The sequence below is a fragment of the Cuculus canorus genome, chromosome 2 (genome assembly GCF_017976375.1).
Source record: "Cuculus canorus isolate bCucCan1 chromosome 2, bCucCan1.pri, whole genome shotgun sequence".
NCBI classification, from domain to species: Eukaryota; Metazoa; Chordata; class Aves; order Cuculiformes; family Cuculidae; genus Cuculus; species Cuculus canorus.
In genome coordinates this window covers 93,911,424-93,926,686 of record NC_071402.1, presented here as the reverse complement: position 1 = coordinate 93,926,686, position 15,263 = coordinate 93,911,424, and the positions used below count along the sequence as shown (strand labels likewise).

The 15,263-nt window shown below is 43.8% G+C and overlaps 1 protein-coding gene across 7 annotated transcripts in view; it reads right to left on the bottom strand.

The window, feature by feature from the left end:
- The window catches only part of NUP153 (nucleoporin 153), a 45,841-nt gene extending 31,366 nt beyond the window's left edge, over window positions 1-14,475 (bottom strand). For 4 of the 7 annotated variants that reach the window (XM_054057398.1, XM_054057401.1, XM_054057404.1 and 1 more), the window contains exon 1: window positions 14,336-14,453. In XM_054057398.1, coding sequence (XP_053913373.1) covers window positions 14,336-14,425 — 90 coding nt within the window. In that variant the 5' untranslated portion in view covers window positions 14,426-14,453. Of the gene's footprint in view, window positions 1-14,335 lie in introns of all 7 variants that reach the window. The other 3 variants (XM_054057399.1, XM_054057402.1, XM_054057400.1) reach the window with 2 other exon arrangements.
- Between the last annotated feature and the right edge of the window lie 788 nt (window positions 14,476-15,263).

Genomic DNA, 15,263 nt, shown 5'->3' with positions numbered 1-15,263 from the left:
TACTGCTTTGAACAAAATCATATCAGGAACTCACGGGAGTTAAGTTTTGCCAAAACGAGCAAATGGTCAGGACACAAACTGCACCCAAAGCAATGATCTTTCAAAAAAAAAAACCAACTAAGCACTACTGCATTCAGTAGTGCTAGAGAGTTTCTCCATCAGAGAATAAATATTACTGGCTATAAAACAGGCCCACGTGATTCTGTTGCTGAAGCCTCCCGGGACTGAAAGCTACCTGAGACTCAAGATGGAAGAAGTCGTAGGCATCCAGAAGAGTAAACAACCAATCATTAGTAATCCAAATGAGCGACTGGAGAATCTAGCTAGACTAACAACTAAGCAAGATGACACCTTACCATTCATATCTAAAACCAGACTGGTTTGACCCTTTCTTGCACATGGCAGTCTTGCTAGCATTCTCCACGTTATCAGCTCTTTAAGACTAAGCTGGGCAACACAAGGTAACTTTCCAAACTAATTCAGGAGCTGGAACTCGCTCAGCACAGCCGTACTGTAGCAAGTACTAATAACCTACTCCATCTGGCTTAGGCACAGTGGAAGACAAGAAGCGTAGTTTTATGATCCAGAATACTGTTGGCTTAGTGACAAAGCAAAGCAAAGTTAAACACATGGAAATGCACCTCCATTTTCTGTCTGCAAAATGAAAATATTCATTAAAGGCACTGTGAAAGAACTATGCAGGCATTGCGAATAAGCCATCGGCAAACACAGATCTTGCTAAAACAAAAAAAAAGCCACTTCTCCCCTAAAAGTAAGCCATACATTCCAGGTATTCCCATTCCCCTAAAAGCAAAACAAAAATAAACAAACTCCAAAACAAACCCTAACAAAATGAAAACTTCCTTATGGCATCTCCCACCCGCCCATCACAGCTGAAAGCCAATCAATAAAGCACCATGGCTGGATTTCTGTCCAAGTCGGACAGTTAAGGTAGCACTGACCAACTACACTTCTAAACATGCACACTCCGGATTCTTGCCAGGACACTTCAGCAAAGTGTCATGCCTTATACTGTCTTTAAAGTTGGCATTTTAATCTTACCCTAACTTTTAGTTTTCTTTTTCCTCAATTTCAATACATCTGTTTGAACACCCTTTTGCTCTTTCCTACACATGCAACACAAGCCTAACCTGTCAGCAGCAGAGCACCTTCCCTCTAGTGCTCCTGTGATACTGGCTCTGTACTTTAGGCATCCCAGGTTCCCCATCTCCCCACACAGGCACAATTAATACCTCTAAAAGGCTGACAAGGATACTGCACATCTCGTTGATGCAAACAGATCTTCAGAGTTGAAATACAAAAGACACGGCACAAGACAACTCTAACAGGCTTACTGCCCCAGCAAAATCTGAGCTGACTGCTCAGATCTCAATCTCATCATGCCACAATTATCAACTCCCAAACACCTTCATTCACTACAGTTACACCGAACATGCTACTGCATGAAAACTCTCCTAGTTACCAGTCCCAGGCTGGAAGCAGGGGAAGGAGCACTGGCACACAGCTTTAACGTTCATAACTCTTCCTTTCTAAACTCAGCATCATGAAAGGGCAGAAGATGTCACAGGGCACTCCCGACCACACGCAGCAGCTGTTTAGTCAGTGAATGTGTTTTAGTTCTTAGCTGACTAATCTCACGAGCTTGAAGAGCTGCTGTCAGGACCAACAGTTGTCCGTTCATCTTAAATGCACTCACACTCCATCCTCATCCTAAAATATCAGCAGAAAACCAGAACACAACTATAAAAAATCCACTGAAAAGATCCAGTAGCTTAGAATAGACATTTCCAACAGTTTTTCAAATTCCGTGGATCATCCCAAGTGCCTGCAGCTCTGCTAGATATATATATAAGTCTATGTATACAAACACCCCAGCAACAGTAACTACAGTTACAGTTACTAAAGGCATATTGCCTTGAGAACTCAAGGCATATTGCCTTGAGATGCAACTCTAACACAAAGAAACACTAACCCGTAAACAAACAGGTATCATAGTTTACCACTTTGAAATACCATTTCTTCAAAGGTTTTACATAAAGAAAGAAAAGCAACAGGTTATGGTCACAGTTTGTCTTCCAAACTCAAAAGCAGGCTTTTTCTTGGTCTAAAATATTTACAGAAGAGGCCTAAGGGCCTTTCACATAGCATGGGGGGTGGGAAGTTGTCGCAGAAGCACTCAGCAATGATGCATTACTGGAAAACACCTATTTTGTAACAGAGTTGATTTCAGTCTGAGAGACTTGAGTAAATCCCAGACATACTAAATACACACATATATATATGTATATATAAAAAGGTCATACACTGACATGAATTTGTCAGAGATGCAAAATACACAACCAGATAAAAGAGCTAATTTCCACTTCACCACATGCACACAACTGAAAAGCACCAAGGTTTTACCTCCAGGCCTCTCAAGAGATTTTTTTGCTTCCCATTTCAAAGTTCAAGTTATTAAAACATATGAATCAAAGTCCTGAAAAAGAAAACCTGCACCTAACAGTGAAGTTCACTCTGATAGAACAGGTCAACCTAACCACTTCCAACCATCAAAAAGGAATTTTTGTACTCTCCATACTCCACGGTTAGTTACCTCATGCCAACTTTGGGGCAAAGCAGGCCACTCTCCCATACCAGCTGAGTTCATTAATCTGGCAAAAGGTCCACGTTTCTCTGCTGGACTAATGAGTTCAACTGGCTCAGTGCACCAGAACTGGCCCAAAAGAGACATCAAGATCAGGCACCCAGGACAACAAGAAACATAACTTCTCCCTCCTTCTAACCATCCTGCATCTGTACTGCAAAAAGTTTGTCCCTTTCTCCTTTTGACCTCGCGTTTCCCTTGTGCTGCCACTAACACATGCAGCCAAGGGACAAACTGTATCAGGGGTCTATCAAATAGATCCAGCCAAAAATTCATCCATAGGCTCTGACAGTGAGGACTACTCCTTGGTGGCATAAGGTTGCCCGTCCAGCTCACCCTGTGGCTGCACAAGAGCTGATGCAAAAACAGGAATAGAAATGGAAACACGACTTTCTCTTGAAGTGGCACGGACATTGACGGGCTTAAATTATCTGCTTTTGCTATTGAGGGAGTGATTTCAGTTTGGACATAGGACAGCAGAGTTTGATATTTCAGTTAGAAACAAAGACAATGAAACATAACTTAATATGAACAATATGTTACAGGAATGTCATTAATTACGTAACATTTGAAAAACAACAATTTTATTTAAGGCAAGTGGACTAGTCCACGAAGAAGGGATTATGTTTCCAGATGCCAGCTTATTGTCTTCTTATTGCTTGAAGTGAGCTTTATTTTCCTGAGTCTAGTTAGCTTCAGAATAAACATCTCAGGAAAATTCAGGTGCTGTCTTACATTGTGGCACTACTTGTACTCCTGTGCTCATCACAATCACTTCCATCTGAATGCAAAACTTCAGCATATGCTCTGACAGATAAATTGGTGTCTACCCCACTAGGTTAAAGCCTTGTGACGCTAAATGGTTTTATCTCAAGAATTGTCCACATCCTTAGTTGACACAGTGAAAACATTACAAAAGAGAGTGCAAAGTACAAGGCACCTTTCTTCCTTCCTTGTAGGAAGCGCTACATCAGGCTCTAGTTAATCCTCAGCAGCGATCAGCAATGGGTGCTGTAAATCACCAAGCATACCTTAAGTGTTATGCTTTGAGACTGGAATCTATCAGAATCAAAACCCAAAAAATGTGAGATTAAGGAAGACACTTTCACTTACAACTTCGCAAGCAATTTTAAAGGTGTTCATTCCTAATATAAGAAGGGGCTCTAAGCACTTAGTATTTCTTTACTGAAAGACTGCCACACTTCAGCAATGTGCCTGCAGCTAAGTTTCATAGACTGTACGTAGAATTACCTTAATCAAAATGCTGCTCAGACTCTTTTTTTCTTTTCCTGCAAGGGAACATACAGTCTGAACCAATTACTTTTACCTAACAAGTACAACAATAGCTAAATGAACACAGCATAAGCGTAAGAATCTCTGACATAATCGCACGGACAAGAAGTTTAAAGTTTTCAAAATCAGAATGATCAAGAAATACATTTCACATAGCGCCATATGGTCTTTACAGGGCTACGAGTACAAGTTATCAGATTTAGTGACATATGATAGCATACATCTAATATTTAGGATTTACATACACAGTTTAGGCATAATATTGTCTATCCTATTTATAGGTATTCTCTATACAGTAAGACCCAATTCACTACAGTATTTCAACATCACCAAACATAACTGATAATAGAAATGGCAAACTCTTCCTCCTTCCTGCGTTTACACTAAATAAGTTTATGCACACGAAGGCTTTCAAAGCATCATACCCTGTACTACAGATTTACTACCTCCTATAATACACTAAACTCCCAGCAATGAACTAAACATTTTCAGTGTCACTTCGCCTAAAAGCAAAGCATTCACAAACACAGTATCACATGCTAATCTATTTCACGTAACTATGAGAACACCTTTTGCATGTAAAACACAGGCAAGAGCACACCAAATTCTGCAAGAACTCAAAGAATCGTACAGGTTAGAAAAGACCTTTAGGATCATTGAATCCAACAGTTAACCTAACACAGCCAAGCCCACCGATAAACCAAGTCTCGAAGCACCACATCTACACATCTTTCAAATACCTCCAGGGACCGTGACTCTACCTCTTCCCTGGGCAGCCTGTTCCAGTTCTCGACAACCCTTTCCATGAAGTAATATTTCCTGATATCTAGTTTAAACCTCCTCTGGCACAACTTGAGGCCATTTCTGCTCAGCCTGTCACTATTTACTCAGGAAGAGATCAACATCCATCTCCCTGCAACCTACTTTCAGGTAGTTGTAGAGAGCAGTAAGGTCTCCCCTGAAGCGATGGTTAAATGTCATTCAAGGAAATGCACTGCATGCTCATGTTCACTCCCCTGTCCAATGCTTTCTAGTGCAGACAAGGCTTTATGGATAACTTGAAGCATACTTCACAAAATTAAGTACTCAATACTATAAAATCTCATTCCTGCTACTTTGGAGTGGCACTACAAAGTAAATCACTATCTTCAAACAAGATGACTGGAATTAATTTTTTAAATTAAATCTGGTATGAGCAAAAAGATAGCACAGCATTCTCATGCTCCCTCTGAAACATCTTTTCCACCCATGTTGGTCTACAAGCTGAGCTGACAATAAGAGATGCTAGAGGTTTTGCAAAATGCAATACGTGAATCCTGTTGTACATGCAATGTTAACATGTTCAAATTTGTGAATAAGAAAGTGAAAATGAAGTAGCCAAAGAATCATTTTTAGTTATTCTCCATGATCATCTGATATTTTAGCAAAACTCAAAGCCTTCCTACTTTTTAAGCATCATACATAGACATTGTCTAGCATATAAAAGTTAAACGTCACAATTAATCTAAACCAGAACCTGCAATTACTTCAATTAGTTTAAATAGGACACATTTAAACCTTCTGCATACACTTCCTTCCTAGATTTAAAAATGCAAGAATCGGTGCCTAGAAGAAGCTAAAACACTGACTCTCAAGCACGGCACAGCACAGCTGCTTTAGCTGCAGCAGCAGGTACTGTTATGTTCTTTGACATTTTAAGGCACTACTCTAAAACTGTAAATCCAAGGTAGGGCCACCTATGGTGCAGGGCAGTTATCTTCAGCCATAAGGGGCAGCAGTGTCTTTCCGGAGGTAACTTTTCATCACTGCTCAATTCACAGAACCAAGAGTATCTCACAAATATATCACCAGTAAACAGCACTATTCTCTTACCAGTAACAGGAAAAATTGCCATTGCACATAGAGATTATTTTTTTTTTTTAGTGACTGAAGGCAACAGAATCTACAAATCTATACATTCTATAATGCAGTAAACTAAGTTAAAAAACAAATAATAAGGGCTGACATCAGAACAGGTGCACTATTATAGCTAAATTTAACTTGTATCTAGTTGCATCACAGTAATTCCCTAATACAGCTACATTTAAACCAGTTTAAACCTTCTTTACAGGTGCTTAGCTCAGGATGACTCAAACTACAAACGCACCTAACATTACAGACTCACACATACCGCTATAGCTTTTCATCCTCAATTTAATATTTTGTTATCGCAAATACTTCAGTGCCTCACAGACCTGTAATCCAGTCTCAAAAAAGATGCCAACTGACCAGCTTAACTCTCCTTGGTTTACTTGTAGGTCACCAGATCTTTAGCTGTAACACAGGAAGGACTCATGAGACTCATCTGCTTCAAATAGGTTTGATCCAAAAACCAACCATATCTAAAATCAAAGTCAGCCAGCTTTCCAGGACACTCACACAACTCTTACCAACAGCAGAGCTAAGACGGCAATAATGACAGCCTCAGCATAGAGAAAGAAAATGTTCTGCTGGCACAGGTATTCACAAAGCTAGCATGTGTGCTCGAAGTGTAGCTGTGGGAATTCAGTGCAGGTTGCTGTCCATGTGTCAGCCAACATTCACCTTTGCTGGGAAAAAATGTGTGAAGATGAACTTATGCTTACTTTAAAAAGCATGGCAGTCATAACTAAGCCAAACATACACAAAGACACTGTAATTAAGTGCAACATGCAATTGTGAGATGAGTTACAGAAACTCAAAGGAAACTACCCCAGAGATACAGCACTGCTGCCTAAACGTGAAAGCTGTAGTGCTGTCACATTTCCTAGACAAAGGGGAGAAAAAAACATATGAAGTCAAAAGAACGCCTAAGTCTGATGCTTAAGAGAAGATCTTTTCATGTATTTTTGTACAGTAATCTAGAATACCACAATGACAAATACTGTATCAGCAAGTTGCAAAACTACTTATGCTTCAGGCAAAGTCAAACAAGCTAGTTCGTACTTGTCTCAGCTCAATTTTAAGATGGTCCAACTGACTTGGCTTTGTTTAGAGAGTATTTGCCCTCTCCTTTCCACCAACAAGGTTGGGGGATAACAATCTCCCATGAGAGGCAGTGATAAATAGCTGCAAATAACACTACTTTCTAGTGGCTCAACTGTTAGCAAAATTAACATATGTTTGGCTTAAAAGGTGTATTTAAATAACATCTTCATTTAAACAGTTATAACAGGCAGTTAAGACTTGTTTAGGCTTAAGGAGAAAGCAAGTCAAGACTTTTAAGCAGCACTATAAATAAAAATAAAATCAAATATGGAATGTAGCGGCAAGAATGGAAGATACCCGGCAGGAGAGATCTGTGTAAGGGAAAATAAGAAATATGTCCAAATTTAGGGCAGTTGTTCATAAAAGTGCATAGAAAATTAATTTAATACCCTAAAAAGTAATTTAAAAAATCTGTCTAATGGCTAGAATTCTTCATTTAGAAAATATTGTGGGTACTTAGTATTTCCTCGGCATTGAGGATTTTATATTACATATTACAAAAAGCACAGCGGAGCGTTTTCATTATATTGGTTTAGTAGTACACATCAAGAATAGTATGCTGAGGAGCATCTCCCTCTTCTCTCGTGACTGTCTAAATACCACCGTTGAGCATATTGTAGATGTACAATAGCTACACAATATTAATACTGGCTCGATCACACAGAACATGAAAAAAATAGCTCACAGAGCTTTTGCAATTTAACAGCAGAAAAACGGAAAAGCGAATCACACGGCCTACAGCCCCTAAAAAACCAGAAAACCGTTTTTAAAAACGGCCAAGAGAACAGCAACAATAGAGAAAAGCCTCTTAGCTATTCTTTTCTTGAGGACAACCTTGCACTCTACCCATTATTTCCTCCCTCAAAAAGCAACATAGTCCTGAAGAGAGAATTAGAGGAAGAACCAACAAAAGGATTACCAATCTACAGTAACGCTGACAGTTACACTCAAAGTATGTGTCTGTGTGTGCTCTGTGGCCCAAGAGCAGCACTGACAGAACCACACACACAGAGGATCTACGGCACCCCAGAGGTCATATACTCCAACCTCCTGCTCAGAGGTGGGACGAGAACAGCAGGCTGCCCACAGCTGTGTCCACTTGGGTTTTAAGCACTGCCAGGAATGGAGACCTCTCTCGGCAGGTATTCCAACACGCCGGCTATTGCCACAGGTAAAACAACTTTCCTAACATGAAATCAGAATTTCCATTTTTGCCACTTGAGTCCATTGTCTCTTATCCTAGTACTATGAACCGCCTAGGGGAACCTTGCTCCACCTTCTCTACACTCTCATTAGGCATTCGCTCTTCTTCATCTGAACATACTCAGCTCACTCAGCCATGTGCCTCAGCCCCCTAATTATTTTGGTGGCCCTCTACTAGACTCACTCCAGTATCTCAACATCTTTATTTGTACTGGAGATGCCAAAATTGGACACAAAACTCCAGATGCAGCCCCTCAAGTGCTGAGTAGAGGGGAAAACCCACCTGTCTCAACATCCTTCCCCACATTCTTACAGTCCAGTATGCAGTCAGTGCGCACACCTCAAGGGCATGCTGCTGACTCAGGTTTAACTTGTTGTCCAGCAGGTATGTGTGGCTGGTTTGTCCTAGATGAAGGACTTAGTATTTGCCTTTGTCAAACCTCACAAGCTTCTTAATAGCCCACTTCTGTTGAGATCCCTCAACGGCAGCCCTACCCCTTCAGCATGCAATGGTGATGACATTGCCCCAGGTTTGGTACTATCTGGGAACCTGCTGAGGATGTATGTCATTCCTTCATCCCAGGTTGTTAATAAAGACATATAACAGTATTAGCTCCAAAAACAACCCCTGAGAGGCTTCATTAGCAATCAGCTGCCACTGGAACTTGTACTGTGGATCACAATCCTTTGAGGTAATAGTCCTGCTAATTTTCCAACCACTTTACAGTCCACCTGAGTCCATATTTTACCAATTGGATTAAAAGGGCTAACACAGGAGACCATGCTGAGGGCCTTGCAAAAGTCCAAGTATATGACATCCCCAAGACCACTGAGCCAGGCATCCTACTGTGTTATAAATCTGTTACACAATGCTACAGTCACTCCCAGTTGCACCAATCCGAAATGGCTCTGCTCAAACTTTTTTAGGCAAGCAAAAGAGATTTGAACTCTGTCCTATGGGTGCCCTTAGAATCAGCAGCAATTCAGCTCCTTCACAGCAAGGGAGCAAGAACCGGTTCTAATTACTGACTGGAGAAATAAATAACTTGGAGGAAGTGATGTGCTGCCAGCAACCAAAGGCAATTTCAGTGTTCCAGCTAACACAGTCAATTATTTCATCTGCTTTTTTCTTCTCCTAAGACACCCCTCACTAATATTGTTTTTCTCCAATAATTCACTGCCTCCAAGACTGTCATGACAACACTTTGAAAGACAAAACCCAAAATATTAATAAATGCTATAGCAATCATCATTTATGGTTTGTTGTACCACTGACAGAACCGTCAGGCTAAGTGAGAGAAAACAGTCAATATCTCATTTGAAAAATTCTTCCCAATTGGGATACTTTTGTTTATGGTAGCAGTAGAAAGTCAAGTACCACATTTAAACATCTGGTTTGCTAATGCAATTTGATATTGCTGGGACAGAGACAAAACCTCTGATCTTAACTACTAACCCGTTCTTCTAAAACAAATATTTAAACACACAGTAAATGTTTCTTCAAATCTATCCATATTTAACTCAATGTGCTAAACTACTACTACACCAAAATAAGCAGAGATGCATACAAATATAAATCCAACACCTAAGCACACTCCAAGACACAAACCTATCGATAGGAATTAAACCAATACAATCACACTTGTGGGGGTCCCTATAGACATTCTCAGTAAAGATTTTTCTTTAATTATATTTTCCTGTTTCAGGTTTATGAAACATTACCTAGTTTACATTACTCAACATGACACTCTAGGAACTCTCAGCATAAGAGTTTTGAAATCTTGTCCCAAAATAAACCTGGTGGTTTGCAAGTTTCCTTCTGCCCACTGCCTGCAGTCACTGCCCACCTAGAAAATCCGATGCATACATTGAACAACAGTTTACAATCAACCTACCTTCTCAAGACTGGTGATAATATAATGATGCAGGCATTGCTGAACATAGTTTAAGTTCCCAATCCTCTAGCTATCCCCTCTGGGAAGAATCTTAGATTGTGTCTCAAGTGACATGAAACTCACCAATCCAGAGGGCTTTTCATGACCAAAACCAGCATACTGCCTTTCAACAGCCTTCTTCCCCACCACCTTTCAGGTAACACCTAACTACATCAGCAGAAGATCAGCTACAAACATGCACAAACTTATTCTGGATTCATCAAGGAAAATATCTTTGGACTGTCTTCTTGTATACCAGTGTAGCACATCTACATTATAAATACATACTGGCATGTACACTTGTAAGAAAGAGTAAAAATTTATTGCTCCTCAGCATAAGTTTCAATCTACAAATACTATCTCTAATATCAAATGCCTCTAAGCTGAAGTTTACCATAAACACACAGGTTTATGGGAAGATTATAAACACTTCTCTGATAATTGTTTTTCTCTGATGCTTGAATCTACTTGTACTCATTTAAAAGTTCAGAAGAGTCAAAGTTCTCCAACACTTTCATTTGAATGGCTAATTATCAAATAAAAAATAACAAAAAAAGTTATTTTAGTTTCTTTTCCTATAGGTCACATCTAGTATCTTTGAAATCAAGATGTAACCTGGATAAAAATGGTACTACTCTGGGCTAAACCAGTGCATGCACACACATGCAAAAAAGCAAAATTTACCATAAAATAGGACCATACAGAGACTATACTAGAAGCTGTTTAATAAGTCAACAATATAAACACTCATCCCATTAACACATCCACACTAATAATTACAATCATCAGTCTTCCTAAATGAATATGAAAATCCAACATTTAGAAGCACTGGGGCTACAAGTAGAAGATGCAACCCAGATGCTGGATACAACAGCTCCCTTGCTTGCACGCACTTAGCTCTCAAAGATCTGCAATTTTAACCCAAGTGCCCAAGCTCCTTAGGTGATACAGGAAGTTGGATATTTCAGCATGAGATGGCTGAGTAAACAGGTAGCTAACCATGGCGTAATCAATGCATTCAGTATGGAGCTGTCAATGGGGAGGGAATCCTCAATTATACTCCCAGGATGTCCAAGGCAGAGACACAAACAGGCTATTTTATTTCTGAGGATTCCCACCCTACAGACCTTCATGGTGGGTGAGTCTACTATCTTTACTTAGCAGTGCTGCTACTTTTTGTTTCTTCCTTTAATAAGACAGCTGTTGACAGTGCACTTATTGTAAGGCAGGATCCTCAGAAGGGAAAATATCATGGTTTAGTTCTTTCACTAGAGGAGGAATCTGTACCCATGTTTCCATCTTCCCAGGGACAGCGCAAGCTGCAAGTCAGTCTTCCCTTCTAGACAGTGTCTGTTCACCTCTTCTATTTGAGGCCGCTTTTTAAAAAGGTTCTAGATTTAAAAAAAAAAAAAAACACACAAACACAATGAAGCATGACTCTAAAGTTTAATGATCAGGCACTTGAGGGAAAAAAGGCAGGAAAAATTAGGCTTTATGTGTTTCCTCCTAATATAAAACAAGTAACTTCTGAAATCAAGGATCAGAATCTGCACATCTCCAGTCTTGGAGGGCAACATCTTCTTACACGTTCTCTTTCTGGCTTAGTGAATCATGCATTCTTTTTCTGGATAGTAACACAGCTTCAGCCAGGAGAACCAAAGACAACATACAGTTTAGTGACTGGGATATTCACCTGGAAAGTGGAAGATGAAGGTTGAGCCCTCCAGACAAAAAGGGAATCTAAGGCAAGGTCTACCACATTCTGAACAAATGCTTTAGCTAACAGTCGTTCAAAAGCAGCAGCAGCACCTCCCCTTCCAACTGTCTTCTAAAGCTGTCACTGTACTTTATAGAAGACTGACTCTGCAGTGCACATTGGGCGCGATCAGAGAATTCTCACCTGACTGAATTCCCCAGGAGGCTACAGCAAAATAACAACATTCAGAAACCAGACAACAGCCAGCTAGGCATCATGCTAACATCTCTCACACAAGTGGTAAAAAAATTCTGGTATCCTAGGAACTTTAAAGCTATGAGCTCTACCACATACAGTGCTTAGGCACCTTTGGAGCTCGAAGATAGGAGATTGAGGGTTTTCAGGACCACAGTTGTGATTGCAAGCATCTAGAGCAGTTCTATTGAAGTATTTCTATGAACCTACTTACTGACAAAAATTAAGGGAGAGGGGGATCAACATCAGAGGTATAACCTCACATCGAGACTGCACGGTCTTCCATGACTTCCCAAACTGATCACCAAGAGATAATTAACACTTAGCCACAGAATACTTAGTTATTGGTTGTTATATTGAAAACAGGAAAACTGGTCAATTAATTCCAATTTAAGTTAGCTATCTACCTAAAGCTCATCTTTTTACATAATGCTGATTAGCGAGCCCCATAGAGTGAAAAAGCTACCCGTTGCAACAAACGCACATCTGCCATCTAACAGTTTGCCTACTTAATCATTTCAATTTTTTCCCCAATATAGTAATTTGATCTATTTATTTGATTAGCAGCATCCATTCGCTAGGCAGAATCCCACAGACATCCCCAAGCACGTGTTTGCTTTGGCACATTGTTTAAATAAATCTACTGGAAAACACACAGGCCTAACAGACAATGGAAGAGTCAGAAAACCTCCTATGCTAATTATATTAAATTCATGTGACAGATTTCAGCTATCTACGTAGCACCAACACATGCAACACAGTAATTTCAACATTATTCTATCGTTCACGCAAGAGCTTTCAACGTTTGCTCTCTAAGCACAGTGATCCTTTGTATGAAGCATCACGGTGCTACTGTTACAAGACAACACTGCCGAGTAGTACTACTATACAAAAGACTAAGTGTAGGGCTTCCCAAATGATACAAATTAATTGAGCAAAACCTCGTACATAACACTCCCTCAGTTTTGCATATAATATTCAATCCCTTAGTCTGTGTTAGCAATTTGGTAACGTAAAGGTTCTGGCTGAACAGTCAGCCTCAAGTTCATAACTGGAAAGCATTCCCAGAGCACAGTCTCTGAGCATGGTGAAATTTCTTAGTGAACAGTAATCAGGAAAGACCTCCGTTTCTATCCCTCCGTTTTTGTGACACAATTTACAAACCGGTTTTTGCTATCCATCTACTCTGCCCTGCAACACAAAGGAGAACAAACGCCTCATGAATTACATTCCACTTGCACTGCATCAGCACATTTAGGCTGAGGCAAGGGACTGAAGAAAATACCAGATGCAGACCCGAAGTGCAGCATCCTATACAAAAAAAAAGCCATCGAAGATTCCCGACTACGGAGGACCCTCACGAACTCATTCGCGATCCGAAACCCGTCGGCAAAGGAAAATCTCTAGTCGCGCTGCCCTTAAACCTGAAGGGCAACCACACTCGGTGGCCCAGTATCCGTTTAACCCAGAGGGGCTCGATCGGAGACGGGTGCACATGGACAGCCGCTCGCCCCGCGGAGGGACGGAACAGCCCGGACACGGAACGGGGACCGGGCGGAGGGAGGCGCACCTGCCCCTGCCCGGCCTCCGCCTCCTCCGTGCCCCCAGCAGACAAAAGGGAGGCTAGGATTCCCCCCGCGGGCCGGGAGCGCCCGGAAATCCCACAATCCCCGCGGCCCCGGCGGGAAACCCTTCCCCGCCCCCGCGGCCCCTTCCACCGGGAAACCCCGGCCCGGAGCCGCGCACGTGCGGCGGGACACGGGGGAATGGGAGAAGACAGGGAGCAATGGGGAGACATCCGGGAGGAAAGGGAGAGGGAGGGACGCATGGGAAACAGGGGACACAGGGAAAAGAGAGGGAGATGGGGGGCGGGGAAAAGGGGGGAAGCAAAATGGGGGGAGACACAGGGGGAAGAAGAGACATGCGAAAGAGGGGAGACACGAGGGAAAGGGAGTGACATGGGGGGAAAGGAAGGCCACGGGGGAGAGGAAAGAAGGGGGGACACCAGGGAGGAGGAGGAAAAGGGGGGACGCCGGGGGGGGGGGAAAAAAGGAAGGGGGGACACGGGGGAGAGGAAAAGAAGGGGGGATATGGGGGAGAGAGAGCGAGACGGGTAAGAGGAAAGAGGAGGGAGCAAGGGGGGGACATGGGGAAAGCGGGGGAGACAACAGAGAATGCAGAGGATAGGAGAATGTGGACAAGGGCGGGAGAAAAGGAGAAACATGGGGCACCCGGGGGGTGGGGGCACAAGGGGCCACCCGGGAAGGGTAAGCGCGGCCTCACCTGCTTGCTCCTGGCGTAGGGCGGCCTCGCGGCGCTCAGGTGGTACCGCCGGGTCCGGACCTTCCCGCTGCCGCCGCCGCCCGAGGCCATACTGGGACCCGGCCGCCCGCCGCCCCCCTCCCTGCGCGCGCGCGCGCCGGGCCCGGCCCCCCCTCACCGCCCCCCGCGCTGTCACCGCGTTCTCCCTCTCTCCCTCCCCGCCCCCTCCCCCCCCCAACCCTGCGCTAAGGACGGGGGCCCCGGCACTACCTGTCTGGCGCGCGCGCGCTGCTCCCCACCCCCCCCGCCCCTTCGCCACGCGCCGCGCGGCCCTAGCGCGGGGGCTCCGCGGCCTGCCCTGCCCCTCCCCTCCGCGCGCCAGCGGCGCGCGCGCTCTCTCTCACACAGGCGGTCGGACAGAGGCAGGCGCGCGCGCGCTCCCGTGCTTCACGTCTCCCTCCCTTCACACGCTACCGCGCGCGCTGCCCGGCGCCGGCCGGCCTCGCGCTGCCCGCTCGCCTGCCTGCCCGCTCGCGGCCGAGCCGCCGCACCCCTCCTCCTCCTTCCTCCTCCCCCCTCCCCTCCCCACTCTAAACCCAACCGACCAATCAGGAGGCACCGTCCCGGGCGGCCGCGCGTCACTGCCCCGCGCGGGCTGCGTCAGGAGCGCGGGGCCGCCCGGCAGCCCCCGCGCGCTGGTGGGCGGGGCCTCGCGCCGGGGAGGCGGGAAAGGCCGCGGGGCGCGAGGCCGGCGCGTCCCATCCAGCCTGGGCTTGGGCACGGCCAGGGATGGGGCATCCACAGCTCCCCTGGGCAACCTGTGCCAGTGCCTCAACACCCCCATTGTGAAGAAATTCCTCCTTATGTCTAGTCTAAATCTGCCCCTCTCCAGTTTAGAGCCATTGCCCCTGGTCCTATCGCTACAAGCCTTTAACAGTCCCTCCTCAGC